This window comes from Tachypleus tridentatus, chromosome 9 (genome assembly GCF_004210375.1).
Source record: "Tachypleus tridentatus isolate NWPU-2018 chromosome 9, ASM421037v1, whole genome shotgun sequence".
NCBI lineage: Eukaryota > Metazoa > Arthropoda > Merostomata > Xiphosura > Limulidae > Tachypleus > Tachypleus tridentatus.
The window spans coordinates 74153759-74180407 of NC_134833.1; the positions used below are offsets into that span (position 1 = coordinate 74153759).

A 26649-nucleotide genomic window follows, 5' to 3' on the forward strand; every position below is an offset into this window, starting at 1 on the left:
TGAACATCGTTGCATTTGTTCATAAAACGAGGCCAGTACTAGTACCTTCCATAAAACGATAGCGATTTAAATGATGCGTTCCCTTAGACGTTCAAGAATATCGTTTCGTTGGTTGATGCTTTTTTGGCTTTTTTGTTTTGGTATGTTAAGTATATGTAAAATAATTTAATTCAAACTTTAAATATAAACAAGAAAATATATAACTAGACAAATTCAGCCAAGACTAGAGTTTCTTTAAAAATAGTTTGCTCATATTTAAAGTATAACAATAACCACATCCTAAAAACTACGACAAAAATATATTTGAAAATGTTCACGAGTGTATTTTTAACAGCTGAAATTTATTTGGCATTTTACAAAATCACAGCTTAAAAGTAAAATCACCAACCTCATGTAAGTCAAATATTAATAATACTATACCTTAGAGGAAATTACGGGTTCCTTAAATGTACATGAAATTAGAGGTACATTTTTCAATAATAACAGTGTAATATTTTCTTGGTAGAGAATACACTTGTATATATAACACTATTTTGACTTTCGGAGGGCTGGGCGTGGCCTCGTAACTAGAGTGCCAAGGTGAGGATCTGAAAAATCCTAGATCTAGCCACGATATGCTATTGAACTGGGTTTTCAACTGTAGGGAGATTATAACTGTGACAATAAATATCATTATTCAGTTAAAAGTAGCCGGAAAAGTGCACTTGACTTGTTGGTTTTTCTTTTACCTGTTTGTTATAAATTAAAGATGACTACGTTTGAGCTGTCGATCGCTTAGCTTATGTGCCGGTAACGTGGCGTTTTTAAAAATACCAAATAGAAGATTCTGGAGAGAATATGTAAGAACGCTTAACATAAACATATTTCTTTTTAGGACTTTTCTCAATCATATAAATTATTGTTGCAAAAGCCATCTTATTTATTTACTTATCATACCTTCGATGAGTCTAAAAGCTGTTTTGTTGGATTTCGCACAAGAGCTATTCGAGGGCTACCTGTCCCTAATTTGGAAGCGATAGCTAGAGAAAGAATGCAAATGCTCCAAACCATCCATCGCTAATTTGTTGGCTACTCTTTGTAAAGGGCATGTTCGGCGAAGGGTTTTGATTCCACTACCCACAGATTGCGATTCGAGTGCCCTAACTATCAGGCTATGTCAGGTCAACATTAACTTCTTTTTGATAATTATTACATCTGAAGTTAACTCGAAGTTTGTTTCATACTAGAACTGCATCAACAATTATACAGTATGTTTGTTAAACATCCTTCAGCTGACTGGACGAAATGAAAAACAAAAGAAAAAGTTATCAATAAATCTATAAATAAAAAAAATATTCCAAAATTACTGTTACCATAAATATGACTTAAAACTCTGAATTAATTTGTATATGAAAAATAGATATATACTCAAATCTTAAAAGAATTTAAAGAGTTAAAAAAAATAGATAGTGATGAAAGTATGTGTGTACGTATATATATATATATACACACAAATAAACAGATATATAAATGCTCTTTAATAATATATATATATATATATATAATTTATGTATATCTCTAAACACTTTTAATATAAATATATATATATATATATATACCATTTCAGCGATATTTTGTACATGGATATTTAATAAAGTATGGAAGTTTAAAATGTGTTAGCTACGGAGTGACATTTTTGAAGTCTACCATTCTACTTATTCAGGTAATACTACACATCTTATGTTTGATTGTTTGATAATTGACACTTAGAGAATAGCTCAAAAAACGAACACAATTATGTCTGGTGAATAGCTGGAAGTTTTATAAGTCAGTTTACTGATTTTTTCTTTATGTCTGGATTCAGCTTTTTTTTTTTTTGACGCTTGACTTGAACAAGGTATTCGTTAAATATTCACCAGAAAGTAAAAATTGTGTACACATATTTTTTTAGGTATTAAGATATTAAACTGACTGTACCATACTTTCTCGATGAGATAGAAACTGACAGGTATAAGATGGTTTTCTTTATCTGCATCAGATGCTTATTCAATTAACTAACAACAAATGCAACCGTAGCTTAGTTTCAACTAACAGTAATAAATAATTTACACTCAATTTTGTTATTACGTGATATAGCTCACAAAGGTTTTCACTTTTACTATTAGCCAATGGTGATAACTCTTTTGTTATCTTGCTATAGAAAGATCTCAAATGGGTCTATGTAGAATAATTATGGACTTGTGTATTCATTCGTACGTATTCACATTCATGGTGTATAGGAAGGATTGGAATACTGTTCTGTTACCGCAGTCTGTGATGGACATTTCTCTATTTTCTTTGAAGCTCCCAATTCTGCATGTAGAACATCTTCAAGTGAACATACAAACGAAAGTACAACGTTGGTTGAAACCACCGCATTCTTACAAAAAAAGATAATAAATAATCAACAAACAAACGACTTGACTTGTGGTTACAAATGCAAAATATTTCATTGTAAAACGTAGAATCTAAAGTCATCATCGTGACGTGTGTGGTTGAATTAAAAAGCTCTTTAACTGTCTTAACATTTTTTTGTTTTTTGAGATTAATTCTAATTTGACACAACACTGTTCCAGTTTGTTTATCTACTATAGCAATGAATACCATGAAATCTACTTATATAGATATCATGCACTACACACTACATAAATATCACTACTAATGGTTTTTGCGCTAAAATGTCTTTGCTGTATTTTTTTATAAAAATCAAGAGGAGTCAGAAACATTATTAAGAAACTGATAACGTTAGCAAGAGAAGATTCGTGTATCACGTATAAATGCCCAAGCCAATAATCAAACGTTTCAGAAATAACCCTCACATGCTTCACTTAACTATCAAATAACGTTTCTCACATTGAAAATAATGCACATTTTCAAGCACGAGGTGTTAAGCTGACTTGTGGCTAGTAATACATAAATATTTCAATATAAAACATAGAATTAAAAGTCATCACTGTAACGTGATAGGGTTGAATTCAGTTAGTAATCTGAACGAAAGTTCAAGTGGCATTATGAATTCTGGGCAGTTGACGGGAAAGACTGGTAAGTTTTAATAATGTAGTAAAGAAATAATTAATATTAGTAAATCCTACCTACCTGCACCCAAAATGCTGGTCCTTTATACACCTTGGTTTCAAAAGACTGATTCTCCTCTACTGTTATAAAGACGATAACAAGCAAACTGGATAAAACTATAAAGTAATAACGATAGTTTTATTAATAATATTATTCACTCACGTATGATCTTCTAGTAAATAGAAAAGTTTATTCATACGTTTTATAATCTCATATATAAAAAATGATGTTTGTCGACGGTACACAACACCAAAATACAGCGACACAATTGTGTTGATTCAATAAATATCAAACCAGAAACAAAAGTTTATTCTTATTCTCAAATAATGGAAATGAAAAATATGATTTTTCTCCTTCAACAGTACTAAAAGTGTACCTGAGGAACTATATTTACGTAGGTACAAAACTGAATAACTGTTACTTATTATTGTTTCCAGTATGAAATCAAATACATATTACTAATCCAAAATCTACATTTGATTCTCGACGGACAAATAATGAGATAAAGCGATATCATACTACAGAATGGAAAACAAAAAGTATTTTTTATACTTCACAGTACTTTAAGTTTACAAGTTATTTTTCAACTGGCTAGAAACAAAATTTAAAAAACACAAAAACCTTATTACGTTTTATTCCTTTATAGAATAAAAATCAAATGTACTAGCTTAATTAAACACACATCCGGACATCTAATTGCTGCTACCAAAACATACGACTTACTTGTTAAGATTGACAGAACCACTTTCACTACATTAAGTATCTTGGCGTTCAGAACTAGCCCCTGGTTGCCCTTAACAACCTGCACACAGTGAGTGACTGCAGCGGGAAGAAATGCTAACTGCATAAGTAAGTGGACGATTGCCATAACTCCTGCAGCGACGCTATGTGGCGGAAGAGGAAAATCAGCTGATGTCTTTTGTTCTGATGAATGTGGAAAACTTCTTATATACTTTGTCCATAACCCGTAATTTCCTTTCTGAATCTGATGTTCTGTAGATAAAACGTTCGCACGAATAAACAGTAGTTACTTAGAATCTTCGTTTATGTGGTTGTTTTAAAAGCATGTGCTTTACTAACACTATTACAAAATTTGATGGATATTTTTTCTTCTTTTTTACTTGTGGATTCCAATTCAGCATGCCAAACATCTTCAAAATATAACAGATAAAAAGACAGACAAATAAACGAATTGGCTGATGGTTACAAATGCGTATCTCAGTGTAAATAATAAAATCCAGTGTCGCCACTTTGTCCTGTTGCTTGAATTCAGGAACTATTTTATCGTCCTGACATTCTGGTTTTTCAGTTGATGAATTCATAAGTAGGTATGTTACTTCGATTCCATACAATACTGCAACAATATCTATTCTTTGTAGGAATGAAAATGTGAGATATTACCTTTCTCTACCATAAAATGTACCTATGGAAACATAGCACAATATAAATATACATAAATATACGTATTTAATGATATTCACTGAAGACATAATATTTATGCGTTTATAATAAAATAAAGTATCACGCCAGACGCGTATTTTAAACACCAGATATTCCAAGACTTACATCTGGGGTTTGCAAGCTTAAATTTGATTTAAATTGTTAATAAAGATAAAAATAAAATAAAACAATATTCTTCGAACTTTCACACATCTTATACCACTACCATCTAGTAACAAATGCAAACACTGTATTTAAAAAAGTGCAAAACTGTAGGATAAAAATAATGAGCTGAAAAGTCAGCAGTCTTCTCACCAGTTCCATTCTGTTCTAATGTCACAATCTTTCCTATACAGATGACACGCAAACAAAAACAAAACAAAAACCTAAAAATAGCACATTCTGTCGAAATACATAGGATAGTTTACTTTGACTCTTGTCTCAGCTGTTATTTTGACATATTCTATTTTAGGTAACATATTATAATATGCTCAGTCTTAATATCTTTAATTTTAAGTTTTTTTTATTAATTATATCAATTTTTTTTGCCACAATAAATCATATTCAAAGATTGTAGTCTACGCTGTCATTGTTTGATAAAAGACGATTGGAAACAACTTTAATGTTAACTGTTAATTTAGTTGCAAAATAGTTTAGTAGCCAATTTCTCAGTGGCCGTGAGAAAGAGGACAGTTACAATCTATCATTTACGTTACGATTCTGATATACCCACAGTGAATCTATTATTTGACGAAAGGATATTTGTATGTTACGTACACGAATAAATAATTTGTCTGAGGGACCGAAAGGTACTAAACTACAGTAAAAGGAATTTCCTTTACAGTGTAATACGTTGTGAAAAGAGTATTTATTGTGTCTCTGAGTTTATAAGATGTATTTGTATCTGGAAATCAATTTAAATAATTTGGTGAAGGTATTTTGTATCTACTGTAGAGAAGTTTGGTTTGAATTTCGCGCAAAGCTACACTAGGGTTACCTGCGCTAGCCATCCCTAATTTAACAGTGTAAGACTAAAGGGAAGGCAGCTAGTCATCACTACTACCGCCAAATCTTAGGTTACTCTTTTATCAAAGAATAGTGTGCTTGACCGTCATATTGTAATACCACGACAGTTGAAAGGGCAAGCCTGTTTGGTACGAAGGAGATTCGAACCCGTGACCCTCAGATTACAAGTCAAGTATCTTAACAACCTGGTTATGCCGGACCTGCAGAAAGGGATAAGGGGTAAAAGTTAACACTGGTACTATTTTTCATATTAAATTGGTGGACTCAGCAGATAGCCAGATATGGCTTTGTTATAAGAAAACACACACACACACACTCATTTTAAATAGAAAAGATCGTACTTGTATTTCTGTTATTTAAATTATAGGTGCTAATATATATCAAAACTATAAATAAAGGTTGTAACATGCAAATATGACGTCTTTTAAGGTGGAAGATATCACTGGAGGAATTATGATATTGATATGGCCTTATTAAGTGTCATTACAATAGCTGACAGGTGAAAAACGTATCTGACATTATCAAGTGCCAAGGCCATAAATGAGATTTGTTGAATGGAGGACTTAAAAGTAGTAATTATGTGGCAGCGATACATACATGACTTCAGTGTGTAACGAATTTACTATTATATACTAATTTTAATATCGACATTTAAGTTTAGCTTGTATTTAAAAATGTACAACATTTATATTGTTATATCTGTATTGCAAAATTCCTATTTACTAAAGTTGTAGAAAATATCGCATGTAACAATTAACAATGTACTATTGTGTGTATGTAAATGCTAGCGATCATGAGTATCGTTCTGCAAGTTGAAATTTCTAGAAACTCGCTTCACACTTATACAAAATTATCCAATACAATATATTACTAGTTTGATACAGTTGGTATACTATAAACCTCGGAAGCTATAACTGTTATTAATCTGGAGTTTCAGATACTAACCAGGAATGTTTATAGATTTCAAACATTACAAACCGTTGAATTTCAGCGGATTCATATCGAACATTAATAATTTTAAGAAAACTTTACATACTTTCATCGGTGAAAAGCTCGACTTGTAATCAGCGTTTGATCAGCGAAGAGCTAGCTATCTCTTTGGTAAGTGAATAGTGCGATATCAACTCGAAATTAATTTACTCATCTTAAATCCTTGATAAGATATAAAGGAAGTTCTGGATTAGATAGAAGGCTCAGTATTATTTATAAGTTCGTAAAACTTTTGTATATGAATCATTATTTGTAATAACCATTATTATGAACTGTATTACTGTTTGCACATTAAAATATATTTGTTTTAAGAAAGAAAACTGTATGTATCAATTTTGTTGCCAAACATTATAAACTTGATACATACTGACATTTAATTAACTTCTAAATTTAAATTATCATTTAACTCAGTTTCAGGCTTTTTTAACTCGTAGTACGCAAGAAAAGTTTAAATATATAATTATACTTCACCAAATATCATATATTAATTCAGCTTGTGACTTGGTATGTATACCTAAATATCTCTTCTCACAGCTCTGGAGATCAGCAAAACTTAACTTGAGAAGTAGACTCGAGATGACTCGCGTGTTTCGTTATCTATATGACATAGCTCCCTACCAGAAAGAGACTAAAATGCCTCCAGAAGATCAATCAGGCATGATGATGATCTACAAGTAAGTTTTCAAGGTTAGTGAACCAGAATCTTTCATCGAGTTTTATGTTCCTGGCCTCCATCAGGATTGCAGGAGGGCCATGTTTGAAACTGCTTCAACATACCCATATGTACAAACTACCAGGACCAAATTTCATAAATTTTGGTACCACGTACAGGTCTCTTAACAACTTTTTTTCTTTTTCATGTTTTTTTATGTTATTCCGATGCATGTACAAATATCTTCCGAATAGTATCCTTCACTTTTAACTTGTGCATATTTAGTGATACTAGTTGCATGTGCTGATACATTATCGAGTATCATTAGCTTTGTATTTGTTACACTTTATTTTAGAGGTCTAATTATTTCCACATCATTGACTCTGGTTGTGATGAGCTAGCTCGGTGATCTCTTGCGCGTTGGTATACTGGGATTTGCCAGTGATTTTCTTCCAGAATAATATGGTAGTCTACATTGCATACAGATATTGTATAAGGGCAATGGTGTATTTTGAAAATCCCTTTTCTATAACTATCTCAAAAATTTGAACTTAACTGATGATGTCGAAAGTTTTACTGTAGTCAATGAAGAATATGAAATCTTGTTGATCCATAGCTATAGTTTCCCATAATATCAACTGTTCCTTTTTTTTGAAAGATGACTGTTTATCAGAAAGTTTTCTCTGTCTTCTGTTTTGAGTGGTTCACAAGAGTGAAGAGAAACACCTTTTCACATGACATAAGATCGGTCTTACGGTATTTGTACACTATCTGAAACTACATGCTCTTATTACTTTCATTCATCAGTCCAGTCGCAGAGGCTGCAGGACTTAATGCAAAGATTATTTAGTACTTGTACTGACGTGATCTCGCTGTACCATATAAGCTCTGCGGGTAAGCTATCGTAATGAGAAGCTTTTCCCTTCTCTAGCTATTCTACTTTTTTTTCGATTTCGTTTAGGAACAGAGATATTTCACGTTACCATGACAATGATGAGAGATATCAATAACTTTTGTAAGTAAATTCTCCTCATATTACTTTCACCTCTCTGGAACTTCTGCAGGTTTAACTTACAGGTTTATGAGTTATCTATTCCAAAAGTCTGAAGATAACAGGACTAAATTTAGTAGGCAGACTCCTGGATATTGTTATCTCTCTATAATGTATGCACATTCAATTACGGTGTTACTATGAGCCTCACTGATGCACCTTTGTATTACTTAGAAAGATTTGTTTTAACATTTTTAATTTTGTTGAATATCCAAACAAGTCAAAAGTAAATTTGATGAAGAGAAACTCATTTGTTAGAAAATGTAGGTTTGGAAACGATTTGAATTGGTAAAGACTAGTAATTCGCTACGTAAAGGGCATCTAGAACTCCGACAACCAGACTTTTATGATAGATAACTATAATAAAATGTAGTTTCCCGAAGTTCCCAAAAACTCTGTCTTAAACACTGTTTTTCAAAGAACTCTAACAAGACCATTCATGTACTTAACTAAACCTGTAAACTAAAGACTAATCTCACAATAAAATGCATCTGCAATCTGAAAAAAGTACCAACATTAAAATCCTAATAACTAACAACGTCAACATTACTGTAGTCATGAACAACATAGAATACATCGAAGAAATGAATAACTTTCCGACTATAGAAATTTAAACCCATCCCAAACAACCCAAGAAACACACATGAAAAACAGAAAAACCTTATCACCAATGAGGAAAGGAAACTTGGTTACTAAAGACCCTTATTTTTATACAAGGAAAACTAGCTCACGCACATAACAACTCTATTGCATTCCCAAATCAAGCAATCAGGACGGCCCCATACGACCTATGCTATCCACTTAAAGACTTATTTAGCTATAGTATAATATTGGTAAGTACATAGCCTGGTCCCTCATTCCTTACATAACTTCTTGAAAAATTTTTAAAAGTGTTTTTAACTTGACAAACACATTAAACGAACGAAACCATAAGCTTTAACGGTTGGCTTTGACGTTGTGTCAATTTTCACCGGGTCTGGTATAGTCAGGTGGTTAGGGGGATAAACTCGTAATATGAGGTTTAGGGGTTTGAATCTCCGTCACACAAAATATGTTTTCCCTTTCGGCCTTTTAAAAAAGTTAAACCCACACATTATTCTTCAAGAAAGCATTTGTTCCTCTTTTAAGCTCTTATAATACTGCTGGCATTAACTCATTTCAGTAGGGACGGCTAGCGCATATAGCACTTGTACCGCTATGCAGGAAATTTGAAACAAACAAACATTTTTCACTAAAGCTCCTGTCAAGGAAACTTGTAATATTGCACTTGAACTTTACCTCAACTATCCCAGATTCTTTAAATCATAACCCCAATACACATTTTGTTTTCTCTTAAAATTCACGACGAAAACACACCTCCTATTAGCACAGCGGTATCTGCGGGCTCACACCGTGAGAAACTGGGTTTCGATACCACTGGTAGGCAAGCACAGATAGTCCATGGTGTAGCTTTGTGATTAATTACATACAAACCAAAATCTATTGAACACATACACGCTACCTAAAAAAACATAAATTCTATTTACCCTAAATTTAAATTCACCATTGAACATGAAAATAACAATTCATTATTTTATCTTAATATCGATATTATTAAATCTGACACACAGTTCAAAACCAAAATTTCCCCAAAAAAAAACCTCACTACAGCCCCTGAAATTTCGCTCATGAATCAAAACAAAAATCAACATATTAAAAAACAACAACTCATAAACACAGCTTTAAGACTTTGGTCAATTAACTACATAGATGAAAAACTAAACTACATAAAACATTCCTTCATTCGCACCAACAAACTTTTACCAGCTATTATCTATAAGTTTCTAAACAACTATCAGAAGAAAAACCCAACTAACTAAAAAATTGACACTAATACACCAAATAACAACAGAACTGTTCAAATATAATCAACAGTTGGAAGAAACATAAAGTTCCTGGGTATTTATGCAAAACACTGTAATCTTTAATAAAGAACCAAACATCAATAAACACAAAATAAAATACCCCTGCTGTAAACTGACCGAGAAATCTTTACTAAGCCGCAAAGTAATGTCCGGTAATGCCACCTATTCGTTCCATGCTGTATATATATTTCTGTATCTATGTAAACTACTTGCACCTGATGATGAGATAAGCTTGTTGAAACGAAACGTTGTACGTTTACAATTGTTTTCTTAATTGCATTCAAGACGTTTCAATTTTTAAAATCAAGAGTAATAAATTTAATTAAAAATAGTTTTATTTATGTGTAATCTCATCGACTGCCAAAGCCTTAATAAGTCCCCAAAGTTAGAGATGTAATGTCATTAAGTATGAAAGTCTTAACTGGACATCATAAGCTTTATAAAAAACTCATGTAAGAGTTCTAACTACAATTGAAAGCAAAGGAACAGTGTGACCAAATCAAGAGTCATAGTTATAAATGTGCAACATAAAACATGTTAAATGTAATCAAATATGAAAATCATAAGTAGCAACAGTAGCTGAGGCTCTTCAAATTAGATATGAGATGTCAAAATTATAATCTGGGGGCGTCGTGAGGTGTCAAGGTTTTTACTGGAAGCTAGTAGCATTGTGGTATTATCTCAATCGTCTCATAACGTGTTAAAATACAGTATACTTTATTAAAAGTTTCGTTTAGGCTTGTGATTTGTAGCGAATTTCAAAGGGTTTTAACCTGTATATCTGATAAGTGATGTTACGAGTGGCTAGGTGAGACGGTGTCCACCTCGTATACCATAGTGATTTTTGGGTATTTCTCTTTAAAGAAAGGTTAGTTTTCCTATTTTCCAGAATTATAGTAAATAAAATATAAGCTGAATACTTACATCTTATTAGTGTTCATGGTTGATTTAAATTGTTTGTTTGTGGTTAAACACAAAGCTACACAGTGGGTTATCTGTTTGCTGCTTATCGCAGACATTGAAACCCGATTTTTAGCTTTATAAGCCTTCAGACTTACTTCTGAAACCATAGCTTCGTATTTGTTTCAAAATATCTATAAAACTGTCTAAAACTTAATTGCCTTTAATTAACAAACATAAATATTTATTATTATTACTCGATTCTCATTTACTTATACGTGATATCTTTAAGAAAAGAGAAGATAATTGTTTGTGTAATACCAAACGAGTTCTCATTGTTTATTAATTCTAGTAAACAAGCGCTAATACCTGTATTAAAAAGCAAGATCATTTAATCACGCAACCTCAATAAATAGTTTGTTATAGCTTATTTTTTGATATTTAAGAATCAGTCTTTGGAAATGCGTTTCTATAAACACTGGTGAAGTTTTTCCTTGATTTCATCGTTTACGTGTACAATGTATTGTTTTAAGCTTCTTCGTGTTTGATGGTTTTACTTCTTAAGGGTTGAATTTTAAGCTTTCTGTATTTATTTCATCTCAATCAAAATCAAATTAGTCACTGATCATTTTACACCCTTGTGCAAATTAATTGAAACAAATGGTCATTTTACAATATTTTCAGCATGGCGGCCGGTGTATGCTCGCTGGACCCGCTGATTTCCTTTAATAGTCATTTTTTCACACAGACGGCGCCACTAGCTGTGTTTTGCAGTACGGTCGATCTATTTTTGGGATATATGCCGAAATTTTGAGGTATATTACGTCACTCGAAATTGCGTTAGAAGGGTAAGGAGACCAGTCACAAAACAAATTTTTAACAACTCAATGAAGAAAAAACGGTATCAATGGGGTCTGAAACTCAAGAACAATGGAGGAAGGTGTTATTCAGTGACGAGACTCATTTCTTCGTACAGGGTCAGAGAAGTCTGCATGTTCGCAGATCTCCAGGTCAGAAACTTTGAGAATCTCACATCAATCAGTTCGTAAAACGTCCCTTGAAGAAGATGTTTGGGCTTTTTCAGCTACTATGGCATCGGAGGCTTACATATCGTAGAAGGTATAATGCGAGGACCACAGTACATCGAAGTTTTGTAGAGAAGAGTCGTTCAAAAATTGAAATAAAGATTTCCATATGGATCTGGCATTTTTCAGCAAGATCTGGATCCGTGCCACACATTGAAACTTGTGAAGAATTTTATGACTACAATGCGAATAAAGGTGCTGGACTGGCTTGGAAACTCTCCGGACTTAAATCCTATTGAAAATCTTTGGGCGATTTGTAAAGAAAGACTTCCGAAAAAAGACTGTACTACGAAAAATAAGCTAATTTAGGCCATAATTGAGGTGTGGTACCGCGATCCAAAAATTAAAGATTGCAGTCAACTCGTGGACTCGATGCCAAAGCGGATTAATGATCTTTTGAAAAATAAAGGTGGTCATATCATGTATTAATTTGTGAGTAATATTTGGATTCTCAGAAATAAAATGCAAAAAATTGAAAAAATCGTAATTTTCCGTCTTGTTTCAATTAATTTGCACAAGAGTATAGCTGTATTTGGCAATAATCGAGAATTCTACATCTTTAGATTGAATTTCTAAGGAATATGGAAAAATCTTCTCTCATGTTGAGCTTAGACAGTGTATTTGACTTGGTCCGGTGTTGAGTCTGGATATTAGTGTAGTGATTTTCATTTTTTTTTTAACCGCGACATTGTGGCTTATGGAACGACTTTGAGTTTTTCAAATATAAAATTGTAGTTCATAGCTCCCTAATCTCTCTAACGATTTGAGGTCTCATTACAGTTTTGGACTCAGTAGGTAAAACTATTTCGAATGATTTATTTCACCACAGCCAAGATATCATATATTAATTTATTCTAATCCTGCTAAAACAGTTTTAGTTTGAAAATAAATTGATAAAGATCGAATCAAGTATAGAAGTGCCCCACGCTTGATATTGCAGGCGCACAAAAATATAGCTTATAAAAAAGGAAGGAAAGGTCTCACAGATTAATTTATTGTAACCTTGTCTAGCAGAATTTCAAGTGCCGAGGTTATTGCCGAATTTCATCATACTTTTTTTCTTCCACATTCTGCGCGGAAAAAACAATAAAGTGCTCTGGAAAAGAAAGACTCCAATAAAACAGCCAAAAAGATATCGTGGACCCCAATCTTAGGTCGGTCTGTCTGCGGAAGCAGAACCTACGTTGTAAAAAATAACGACTGACAAAAACATGTATTAAATTTCTTGAAATTTTGAAATAAACTACCTCTTTAATTTTACGGTACATCATATCGTTTTATTTTTAACTACCCTACGAAAATTTAATCTTAAAATACCGTCGTGGATTCACTGTAGAATGCTCACGCAATGTAGGGTCCGAGGATATCAGGTATAAGGTTTGTTCATTTGTTTTTCTGAATTTCACTACACGAAGACTTTTTGCACTAATCGTCCCTAATTTTGCAGTGTAATACTAGAGGAAAGGCAGCTAGTTACCACCACCCACCGCCAACTCTTGGGCTACTCTTTCACCAACGAATAGTGGGATGGAGAGTAACATTATATTCCTTCCACGGATGAAAGGACGGGCATGTTTTGTGTGACGAGATTCGAACCAGTGAGCCATGCTGGGCCTTTCAGGTGGAGAGAAAAATGGCTGATAATGGATTTAGCGCAGTCTTACTCCACATAGACAGAAATATCTCTAAACACTAAATCATAAGAGTTTTTGTTTAAGAGCAAAGCTCCATACAACAAGTTATCTATCTTTCATCTCCCACAGGGAATCAAACTCAATATTTTAGCGTTGTGAATCCGTAAACTTATCACTCGGGAATAAATCAAGTGTCCATACCAAACAGTCACAGTACTGAAAAATTTATACATTTTCAAAAATAGGAAATAATTCGACTCTTAAATGTACGTATTACAGTAATTTTAAGACTTGACTTATAACGTCAGATAAAACAACAGCCCCACGTATATAAGAACATGGGATATTCTAAGTCGAAAGTACATTACTGACCAAGAAGCCCAAAATTTGTCATTCTTTTGTACCTAAAAAGTTTAAATTTGTTGTAAAGTGAAGATTCAAAATATGATATAAATTCAAAATATGATAAGAATACGTACTGTGCACAAAAGTTCCATGCTGATGTTTGTTTGCTGTTGTTGTTTTTTATAATTTCGGACAAAGCTACTCCGATGTCTTTCTACACTAGCTATCACTAACTCAGCAGTAATAGACTAGCCAGAAGACATCACCCTCTTCTAACTATGGGGCTATTTGTTTACTGACGAATAGTTAGATTGGCAGTCACATCTTAGCGTCTGAATGGTTCAATGGGCGGAATTTTTCAGTGACGGGGATTCAAACCCACGACCTGCAAATTGTGAGTCGAGTGTCCTAGTCACCAGGTCATGCTAAGCCAATCTACACTGCTGCATATCACAGACAGGTAGCTAAGAAGGTATACATGGTTGTGATATCGCGCCCAAGCTATTACGTTGACTTCAGTAATGGAACTATAATGGGAAAAATAATTCATGGTTCATCGTGACAAATTACTATGCCACACCGAATATCGTATCGAGTACAATGACTTGAGGTAAACTGGTTTAGAACCTGGTTTGAACAGCTCAGTAACACCATTTAAGAAACAATTTTTTAGCATCAAAACTCCGAGACTTGACGCTGAGTTATTAGTTTGTGTCTAGTAACAAAGTAAGAATTAAAATTACATTTTAATATGTAATTAGACTTACATATCGTATAGCCATTATCTTATTGTAAGTGCTAGTTCAATAACATTGGTAGAGAGTGTGCTTAAGTAAATCTAATTAAAACAAAATTACAATTTTTTTAGAGAAGAAATTTTATGTGTAAGTAAAAATGTAAATAAAACTTTCAAAGTGGCTGATAAAGTATAACACACACATATATATAATATAATGTTGACCACTTTTGGAGTGGAGAATGGAGACAATTTTTCCTCCAAAGATACAACTTAAATCTTGTTGTTCTAAGACGTAAGTAACTGTTAGTCAAAAACAAAACAAAACAGAAAGTGCTAAACAAGCCAAAGCTGTAATTAATACCAAGGATGTATTTACTGCACACTGAAATGAAGTCTCAGTAACGACACATTTCTTTTCAAGGTGTGCTGCACCAGTACAATTTGTAAAACGATGTACCACTCGAGCGACAATCATGATCTTGATCCAAGAAAAGTCAGGCTACATGGAATGAAGGCCATTACATGTGCTAAGTTTGGTGATTTAACAATTCAGAACAGAAATAGAAATGACAAAATACAACCAACTCATGCAACCGTGTTTGTATGGGTATGTGGGCTCCGTCCATCACATGATCTTGTTTTTAGAAAGTAAAAGCAATTCCAGCAATCCCCCACGCACACACAAACACACAAAAGTAAATAAATATACAGTAGATGTGTAGCCATGTGAGATCTTAAAATCTATTCAATGTCTTGACATAGTTAGAAGCTACTATACTAAGTTGGCGATTTTCAGTGTGTGAATAGCTTATTATTAGTAATAAAACGAATATTTTCTCTTGTGTGTGTGTTTTTATAGCAAAGCTACATCGTATTATCTGCTGAGTCCACCGACAGGAATCGAACCCCTAATGTTAGCGTTGTAAATCCATAGACTTACCGTTTTACTAGCAGTAGACAGTTTTTCTTCTGTTGATTGGCTAAAGTTTAACCACAAAAAACACACAGATACCAAATAACTTGATTTCACTCGTTCGAGGCTTTACATTAAACACAACTGATTCTGATGTTAAATGTAGCTTATAAGAAAATAAATTCTAAATACTTATTTTTTACAACGAAAATGGAGGAAATCTAATTGATAAGTATAACTGTACTTCTTCAACTTAACAAGCTGCAGCTGTCTTAAAACTTGAATGTATAAACTATCACAATAAAGTGCATTTTGCCCCACGAGCCTCAATTCACCTTTGCTATCTAAATGCAATTTATTGATTAATAAAAACTTGAAAAAGAGGAAAAATAAGTAATATGAATCATATAAGATAGGACCCCTTAAAATATAAAATATTTTTTAAAACTATCTTGACAGCTGGTAGTCGGAAAGATGTCAGCTCAGGAGCAGGGCACCCCAAAAACTAAAAATAACTAAAAAGTTATTAAATTTACATTTGAAATTAAGTGTCTTTTATAACCAAGCAACTAACCACTAATCGTTTTTGTTTTTAGCTATTCGTATTTACAGGATAGGATGTGTGCAAGGTATTATAAAAATCAAGATTATTAATATTAAAATGCTTGTTTGTTTGTTTTTGAATTTCGCACAAAGCTACTCGAGGGCTATCTGTGCTAGCCGTCCCTAATTTAGCAGTGTAAGACTAGAGGGAAGGCAGCTAGTCATCACCACCCACCGCCAACTTTTGGGCTACTCTTTTACCAACGAATAGTGGGATTGACCGTAACATTATAATGCCCCCACGGCTGAAAGGGCGAGCATGTTTAGCGCGACGGGGATACGAACCCGCGACCCTCAGATTACAAGTCGCACGCCTTAACACGCTTGGCCATGCCGGGCCTTATTAAAATGCATTAAATTGTTTTCTTTTGTTTAAATTACACGCTAAGCTACTCGAGGGCTATCTGCGCTAGCCGTCCCTATTTTAGCAGTGTAAGACTAGAGGGAAGGCAATCAGTCATTACCACCCACCGCCAAGTCTTGGGATACTTTTTTTACTAACGAATAGTGGGATTGACCGTCACTTTATAACGCCTCCACGGCTGAAAGGGCGAGCATGTTTGGTGCGACCGGGATTCGAACCCGCGATCCTCGGGTTACGAGTCGAACGCCTTAACCCACCTGGCCCAAGTGCGTTAAAAAGATAGTAAATCAATATACACAACTTTATCATTTGTTTTAATGTTAAAGATTTTATTTAGTAAACAGTTATTAATTCACTTTCATTTTTAATTTAAAGAAAGTTAAATTGTATTTTTTCTTTACTGTAAGGGTATTTAATTTGGCTTTAATATAAGTAGTCTCAAATAAACAGTGTTGAATATATTTTATTTATATAAAAGAGGCTAACAAAATTAAACCTAGACTTTGAGATATTTATCCTTATGGTTACGTTACACATCTGACTAATTTTGGCAAAGTTCCTGCACAATAAGATTTTGGAACTACACCAATGCTCGGGGGTATTTTCTCCATGAGCTATATAAATTTATTCTTCATTTTTGTTGGAAAAAATGTCATGATAATCTAATGAACTTTGTGGCAAGGTGTCCATATTCCCTCTGAGTGAAAATATAGTTGTGAAAATGTATACATCTAAAAGTTTTTTGGAAGCTGTGTTTTTACATTAAGAAGTTTAATAACATTAGATTTTATTCCGACATAAGACTTGCAGGAAACTATATATTTCTAACATTTTCGAACTATTCCGTTCGGATATTTTTTGTACTTTTCTCAAAAATCTGTATAAAGAGGCTTTGAATGAAATTCGTTTTCGTAATAAATTGCTTCATAACGAGACATCACATTACTGATATTGCATTCTACTAACTATATTAATAACACAAACAATCAATCACTGCTAATTCAGGTACGTTCTGTATACACTTTTATAACTCAAGAGTCGCTTTCTCTTACTTTTTACCATCGCCAATATTAAAATACCTTGAAGTAAATGTCTCACCCAGCCATTAAGGAAATATTTACAAACTATATATTTACATAATTAAAACATGCTATTCAAGGTTACTATTGCAAATTATAAGATCTGGGAATATGACCTAGATTCTGATGAACATTTCGAGTTCGCGGACTACTACAGTGCCACTTGAAGACGTGCATACATGAAAATAAATACATACAATGGAAAAAGTTCGCGTATGAATTCCGTCTTATACGAAGTATCGTATTGAAAATTTGTTTCATAATTCACGCGTGATCTTAAACTTTCAGTTTTCTCAATAGAAATTTCATTACACATCACATATTTAATTATGTATGATTTCGTATGCACATAAAAATCATATTCATGGTCTAACAGCTAGTACTTTTCAAGTAAGTCAGCAGTTTTGTGAATGTATTAATCTAAACTTTAGAAATGTATTTGTTTTGTTTTTGAATTTCGCACAAAGCTACTCGAGGGCTATCTGTGCTAGCCGTCCCTAATTTAGCAGTGTAAGACTAGAGGGAAGGCAGCTAGTCATCACCACCCACCGCCAACTCTTGGGCTACTCTTTTACCAACGAATAGTGGGATTGACCGTCACATTATACGCCCCCACGGCTGGGAGGGCGAGCATGTTTAGCGCGACGTGGGCGCGAACCCGCGACCCTCGGATTACGAGTCGCACGCCTTACGCGCTTGGCCATGCCAGGCCTTTAGAAATGTAACAGAACATTTGTAGTAATGTTTTGGACACGTATTTATTTGTTTGTTTTGTTTTGGAATTTCGCGCAAAGCTACACGACGACTATCTGCACTAGACGTCCCTAATTTAAGAGTGTAGGCAGGTAGTCATCACCACCCACCGCCAACTCTTGGGCTACTCTTTCATCAACGAAAAGTGGGATTGATCGTAACATTATAACATACACACAGCTGAAAAGGCAAGCATGTTTGATGTGACGGGGACTCAAACCCGCGACCCTCAGATTATGAGTCGAGTGTCTTAACCACCTGGCCCTGCTGGGCATTTGGACATGCAAGGGAAAATTAAACAATGCTTATGAAAAAAAACATTTCTTGCGATGTCTTTAAGCATATTTAAATAACAAAGAGACAATTAAACTACAGAAATGTTATTTTAACGGTTGTTGTTGTTTCAGTTGTACAAAACTACACAATGGGTTATCTGCAATCTGTCCACTGCGGGGGGGTACTGAACTACAGATTTTAGCAATATAATGGCAAGTAATATTTACAGAATCTATAAATTTTAAAAAAAGATAGGTTTAAGAAAACTAAAATTTTGCATAGAATTGCAAATAATAGGCTTTAGTGTTAAAATATGAGCTTAATTTCTCAAATATTAGTTGTCAATAACTTTAAATAGCCACGACAAAATGATTCATAAAATAGCTCTAAGGTTAGTTTCTTTCAAGTACAAACTTTTAACTCGTAACTCCGTTATCTCTTGACCGATTTTAGATCTAATTACAGTTTTGAACTCAGGAGACCAAATCCTTTCGATTGAGATATTTGACCATGATCAAGGTCTTATAGATTAATTCACCTTTGCCCTGCTAAAATAATTTCGAATGCTACGACTATTAAGGATTCCCTCTTGCTTTTATCTTAATTTATATATTATTTACACATTCATTCATTTCTACATAATATTTCAATTCTTCTTAATTTTACTCTTTGTTACATGTAACTGAACCGGTTGCTACTAGTAAAATATTTCATTAATGTTTACGACACTTGGAATAAAGATGGAAATCATGCAAAAAACATTTTGTTACCATTATGCCACTTATTATTTTTTATTTATGATATACTTGTGTGATTATCAGTTGGAGCTAATAAATAATTATTAAATTTCGATAAGAATAACTTTAGATTGAAAATATAAATCAAACCAGTAATGAATATAACTAATTAAATATACTATTTTTACTTATGAAGGTCAAAGTGTATTGTTTCGTCACTTTGGTACATTCACTGATAATGACATTTACGGTTTATAGCGAATAACTCAAAAGGTTCGGCGAGCTCAGAAGATTTATATTCTAAGTTAACAATGACAAGTAATCTCTATAAGAAAAAACAGTAATAATAGATACATTAGGCATTCTAATAAATTATAATGAAAGTAACATTAAAAAGGAACAGAGTATACTTTATTTAAAAATAAATAATGACACGAGAGTTTTCTTACTCTAAGATAGTGTAATGAGACCAAATAATGTATCGAAAATTTAAATAATATAATAATGATTAAGGCTAAATGTCATTACCCAATCTTTAATATGTTTACAAATTGTACAATCACGATTACATACAGGTTAATAATACAAAGGTTTCAACAATAATTAATAAAGATATCTTTCTTTTTCTTTAAGTTTTCATAGAGGTTTTGGAATATGTCTTACCTCGATTGTTCTGCGGGTAAATGACAGCCCAGTAGTCAGACGGTAACGCAACTAACTGTAAAATGATGCTAACAAGGGAGAGAGCAAAGGCGACAAATGGCAGTATACCATGTGAACAAATGGTAGACATCCTGTTTGTACGGCTTATCTTCACAGGTGAACAAATGGTAGACATCCTGTCAGAAGGGCTTGTCTTCACAGATTTGTTCTCTCGATCGATTTTTATACTAAAGTACGATGTTTGTTGGTTCACTCTGTTAACTAAGTCAATGAAAATGTTAATTTAATATTAAAATAAAAATAGAGTGATTATATCTGTAATATGAATCATAAGCTGGTAATTCGATACGCAGTTATTTATAACTTGTAACTCCTGTGGAACATAAGCTGACGTTTCTATGAAGCTTAAGAAGTTGTTAAATGTGACAGTTAGTTGATACCAGATAATAACCTTAACTTCCAGCAGAACTTACCGATACTAGCATGTGTAGTAACTTCAGAACTAATTTACTTACCGCAACCCAAGAAAAATGTTTAAAAGCATTGGAAAAGGTTAAATAGAGATTTACATAAATTTGACGTCATGTACAAACGTGCAGAAACTCACTACAAAGAACTATACAGAGTGAATATTTATAGCAGTATTTCTATCATGCATTCAAACTCTTAACAAAAAACAGTTTTCCAGATAAACAGGTTTGAATATTGAAACTGATAAAATAGTATATTGTCGTACACACTACACACATTATATATATATATATATACACACACACACACACATATACTTTATTATCATCAATCGCCTTAACTTATAATTTGAATGGATATTGGTCAGAGCAAAGTGTTTCGTTTTGAAAAGACCGTGAATTTTATATGACTAGGTAACGTCAATGTTTCAACATATGCAAACATATTGATTAATACAATCAAACTAAAATATATAAAAATTAAAACATTAAATCCTTATATTAAATGATCTTTGAAATTATTTTCAAAACACATTTATAGGAAACCACAAGTTGTGTTTTTTACTACCTCAAAAATATCTTGATGTGGAATAGCTGGAACTAATATAAATGAGCGTGGAATGCATTATGTGGAACTCTACTTATCAAAACTACTGGTAAAGAACAATACGACATAAACTAAAAACGTTTATCAAGTTTATATATAAGTTTGTATTAATACCTCTTTTAATTCAGTTAGCTGTTAAAGCAATTTAAAAAATATTGTCACAACTCTTACGCGTTTTCTATGAGAATCTGATATAGTTAGGTAGATTTCATATCATATTGTTAGGTTTATGCTACCAGAAACGCTTCTCTATGTAAACATATAAGAACTATCGCTAATAGACAGATGCAATTTGATAGACAGTGAACAAGAAGGAATATTCATCATTTAGAAATATTTAACACATAAACCATATATACATGTATTACACCTGCAAGAAACAAAAATATTATGTTTAGTAACACGCATAAAGTCGAGTATTTCTATTCTAAAATACGTTTTACACAATGATGGCCAATTAAACGATAAATGTAAGTGTAAAGAAAGCCGTTTTTTCTGTGTTCTTTCACTTCAAGTGTTTTGACATGAATACACATATTCATCCACAGGCACAAAAAAGGAAACCTTCACTTAAAACACGCTACACAAACTTAGTAGTGTTATAAGTCGAACTCATTATAATCATTCGGGGTAGAAACACACAATTTAATTTTATCTTAAATGACAGACACAATATAAAATACAAAACATCACCACCTTTTGTAATCTCAGGAGTTTGCATATCATACTGTCATCACAGAACCTCCTGCCATTTACGAACACACGCTGACAAACGTATAAACACAAGACTACAGGCTTATCCGCGCTAACGCTGATCTTCGCCCTTACGTCATGTCCTTTCATAGCAACTGAGCGTTCTTTTACGAGACTATTTGATTCTCTAACCCAGAAGCAGTTAGAGGTAAATAGCCTTGCATTGGCTTTAGAGTTATTAAGTGGCGTATACTTGGTTCGAGAACTGCCGTGTAATCCTATTTATTCCGGTTCCTTAAAATATGCTTTTACCTTTTGTTGTGTTTCTAAGAACGAGAATTGTCATCCACCGTGTGTTTTGTTAGATCATACTGTTTCCAAAAGAGTATGTAGAATGTCAAATCATCTACTTCGAATGAATTTGAGGAAGGATGTTCACACACAACAAACAAAAGTTACTTGGGTTGTGTGTATAATATGGAACAATTGCCATGGGGGCGGGAAGACAAGCATTTTAGGGCTTGCGTGTGATCAGTCAAAGTTCCGTGTTGAGTGTGTTGCATGGTTTTCTTTTTAATGAGAACATTTGTTCTCATTCCACTTGATACATTGTTGGTGTACTTATTATAGTGGTGACAATAGAAGGACAATTAAGACCTATCAGATCTTTATGTTACCTACATCTTTGTTTTTATATCTGACAAATTCTTCTAAGAATTTACCGTAAAAGTATTTTGAATTCATCGTAGTTCTTATGCTTGATAACGGGAAACCCATATTTTAGAAATACAATTTTCTGAGACTTCTTGATGGGGTAATGTAAAAACTTTGTTATAAATGTTCGACCTTTCGACAAGATTTTGTATTTTCAGGTACAAGTAGTTTACAGAGATACATCAGTATACATACTCTTTGTTCTATACTACATATGCATACTCACATAATTCATTTATCTATGGAAACTACTTGTAGCTGAGATGACGAAATAATGTTGAAAGGTCGAACATTTATAACAAAGTTTTTACATTACCCGATCAAGAAGTCTAAAAAATCTTTATAATTCTTATGTCTTTTTTTGTATCCAATAGAAAGTCTGGCTATCCAGTTAAAATACTACAAAAGTTCTTTCTAGCGAGAAATATGTCAAATATTTATATAAGAGATAATTAAATATTGTTATTATAGAGCAGCATAGTATGAATTTTAAATTGCAACAGTAAAATAAAAATAGAATTAAGACAATGCATATTACTGTACAAGTTAACTTACGTGTAGTTGTTTCATATTCACTTACCTCCCGATGGAAGAACAATAAGTATGTGGATTTATAACGCAAATAGCAGCGGTTCGACTCCTCTCAGTGAAGACAGCAGAGAATTCGATTTGGCTTTTCCATAAGAAAACAAACATGCATCTAATGAAATTTAATGCCAATAAGATTGAGATATACTTGAATTTTATAGTGTTAGCTAATACATGCGAAGAGGCAAAAACCTCGCAAATTTTAGGTCAACACGCAGTTTTAGAACATCATACCATTTCAACGACATCACCAGAAACTTCATAATGTTAAATGGTATTATAAAATTTTATCTCATTTGGAAGAAAAAGGAGAGAAGTATTTATATTTCAGTAAAATTGGATCGTTTCTGTATATCGGACTTGAACGTGTTAGACAGCATCTTACATATTTTAACCTGAAACTATAAACATGTTATTGTGTGTGTGGCTCGTGAAGTTCTTGCATTCTAAAAATTGGACTAAACAGATTACGAGTTAATATACTACCATCTAACTGGAAAATATGCCCCCCCCACGTATAAAAGTAATTGAGCTTTTATAGTTACGTTGCGATTCTGGCTGATTTGGGGCCCTCTTTTGGCTCATTCCCCCTTCCCCGTAATTGAGGAGCTGTGAGAGCATGTTAAACATTTTTCGTACATTTAACAGGCTACATACAACCGAGCATAAAGAAGTTAGGCTAAATGAATGTTTATAAACCTTAAATTTTACCAGCTAATTTGTTAAGATTTAGAGCAACAATTTTCCAGAGTTTTACTTTATTAAAAGAACGTTGAATGAATATTACTCAGTAGTTTGAGTTATAAATATGAATGGTTAGAACTGAAAAAATCGGCGTTTCATATTTACACATTAAAATAATAAACATTATTGAAGCCATCAGCAGGTGCTACTTTAAAAGCACATCCACACGTACACGTTCCCACATCGTATTCAGTTACATACAAGACCGATATATTATATTTTTCCCATGTCATGCAATCTTACGTTGCAGTGTTATTTATACAGTTCTTTGGTCAACTTTTATAATACGTCACTATAAATATCAATGTGCAGATTTGATGCTCATTCATCTCTGTTCAATACTTCATATTTTTTAAATTTTATTATTTCTCGTGATACTCTGACATTTAAGATGTAATATTACCGGGTTAAGTTAAAATTGTGTTGTTTTTTTTTCAGAAAATTATGTGTTGTTTTCATGTGTTCTGCTATAGCTGAGTTTTCTGTTTTATTATTTCTCACGTAACCTTTATGTTCATATAATTGGTTTTTTAAATTCTGTTTAGTTTCAATCATACAAATACTACCACAGTCACATTCTATTCAGTAAATCCTAGTTTTATCTTCTAATTCTATTTTATCTTTAGTATTTCCTAACATTTCTTTAATTTTATTTATAGGTTTAAAAGTTGAATAAAAATGTTGTTGTTTCTTAACAGTTTTAAATAATTGACCTGTTAACCCCAATATATAGAGTAAACTTAAAGTTTCTTAAATGGTCTATCTACTGTATGTGGTTCAATTGCTCTTTCAACAACTAGATATTCTTAAAGCTCTATAAATATACAGTCATGTGAAAAAGTTAGGACACCCTATGAAAGCCTGTGTATTTTTGTAACATTTTTGGATATATAGATATTTAATCTAAATTTTAACAATACTGAGAGATTACAGGAATATAAATAAACAATTAAAACTGAAGAAAAGACTTTTGAAGATCTTTTGTGAATGTAATTCTACAAAAATGCATTTCTAACTGAGTTTTTGCCTTTTTTATTACTACGTGGAAGCAAAGTGCCTATTTTAATGGGGAAAAGAGATTGTATAAGTATCATAGAATGTCGCTGTTCCAGTTCTGAAGTCACTGGTCACGGTTGACATTGCAAATAAATGATTTTTAGTGCTTTCTTTCCTTTGCCTTTTCTTTATTCATATATTATTTTTAAAAATTCCATTCGGTGATACGAAACAGCAACAACAAAACAAAAGAAAGAAAAACAGTTGAAACTGCTACTCTCAGCTAGCTAAGTACGGGTTTTATTTCCGAATAACATCTTCTAGGAAGTGCGCCATATTTCATTATTTATAGAGACAATGGCAGAAGTTATAATAGATATATATATGATTTTACTGAATGTAGTAACCAACGTAAAATTAACTAAAAACTAATTCAAAGCAAATTCAAAGAGTGTTCGTTATTACATACTGTACTGTGGCAACACATTTTATTCAAATCATCACAATTGCACTGTTGAAATCAAAACCAAAAAAGAGAAATAAAAGCAATGCTAGAAAAGAGATTTATGTATGTTATATAAAATGGTGTAGAAACACGTCTAAATCTTCCAGAATAAAACTTATAGTTTTCATTGTGCTTCTGGTAAAATATATATTTTTCCTAGGCAGATAATATAGTCTGCGTTTACTGTTGTCTTCAAATTTTTACATATTCTACAATAACTCCTCTGCGGTGAATTCGAAAACGATATCCATTTTCCTCCATAACATACAGATTTTACACAAAACGTTATATGTAATTTCACACAAGTGAATCATTTTCATGAAAATCTGAAAACATTTTGTTATGATTAAAATGTTGACAATCACTGGCTATAGATTTCTCTATACCAATCGTAACGTGAGAGTCTTATCAATCGTTTTAAAACCCAAATATAACAAACATAATAATAAAAAAAGTTTTATTGTGGTAAACGAAATAATAATTTTATATAAGTAAGACCTTTTTCTTCCAGATTTGTAACAAATCCTTACGTGATACAAAAAAAAAATATTTCTTAAATCACCTAGCTGACTTGTGGGAAATCCATTATTAAAACCAAAACAACTTTTGCGAAGTTTAAATTCGCAGACCTGTGTAATCTCAAGGACATAATTCTTTTAAATATAAAGTGACTATTTGTAGTTTGGGGTCAGCTATGCCTTATAAGCTATCTTATTTAACTTTGTTTTTATTAAGATTACGAAAACGCAAGGCTAGTAGAAAGCAATGTGACGATTAAGAGAGCAGAAAATTTATGCTTGTCTAATCTATTTTAGTTAAAGAGAAATAAAATTAAAGAATAAATAGCAGTTTATTTCCTGGATATGCGAACTGTTCCGCGAAACAAAAGTCATCGACTAAACAAAAATTCAACAAATAAAGAAGAAAACGTGATAGAAAATTTTATTAGGTTGTACGAGGGATGATAGAAAATAAATTTCAATTTTTTACCAAGTCTATTGACCTGTGAATTAAACAAAATAAAGTTATTTGTTAAGATAGTCACATTGTGGCCTTAATTAGAGTAGCTTACCAGTTATATTTGA

General features: G+C 32.6%; 1 protein-coding gene across 3 annotated transcripts; it reads right to left on the bottom strand.

The window, feature by feature from the left end:
- Window positions 1–322: 322 nt before the first annotated feature.
- LOC143225506 (uncharacterized) lies at window positions 323–22193 on the bottom strand. 3 transcript variants are annotated; one of them, XM_076455078.1, is made up of 5 exons: window positions 22021–22193; window positions 20248–20508; window positions 3817–4086; window positions 3115–3209; window positions 323–2346 (listed from the first exon to the last, which is right to left on the bottom strand). In XM_076455078.1, exons 1-5 carry the CDS (start codon window positions 22043–22045, stop codon window positions 2308–2310), a joined length of 690 nt encoding a protein of 229 aa, XP_076311193.1. In that variant the 5' UTR covers window positions 22046–22193; the 3' UTR covers window positions 323–2307. The 3 variants fall into 3 exon arrangements, with proteins under 3 accessions (XP_076311193.1, XP_076311190.1, XP_076311192.1); XM_076455075.1 differs by having other exon boundaries at window positions 323–2398; window positions 22021–22180; XM_076455077.1 differs by having other exon boundaries at window positions 323–2398; window positions 20248–20501; window positions 22021–22176.
- Window positions 22194–26649: the final 4456 nt, after the last annotated feature.

Excerpts from the sequence above, each read along its gene's own strand:
- LOC143225506 (XM_076455075.1), bottom strand. The coding sequence starts at position 22,045 with ATGCAAACTCCTGAGATTACAAAAG. Across the intron at positions 4,087-20,247 it reads TTACCCGCAGAACAATCGAG|AACATCAGATTCAGAAAGGA; the intron begins GTAAGACATATT and ends TTTTATCTACAG. Across the intron at positions 2,399-3,114 it reads GACCAGCATTTTGGGTGCAG|AATGCGGTGGTTTCAACCAA; the intron begins GTAGGTAGGATT and ends TTTTTTTGTAAG.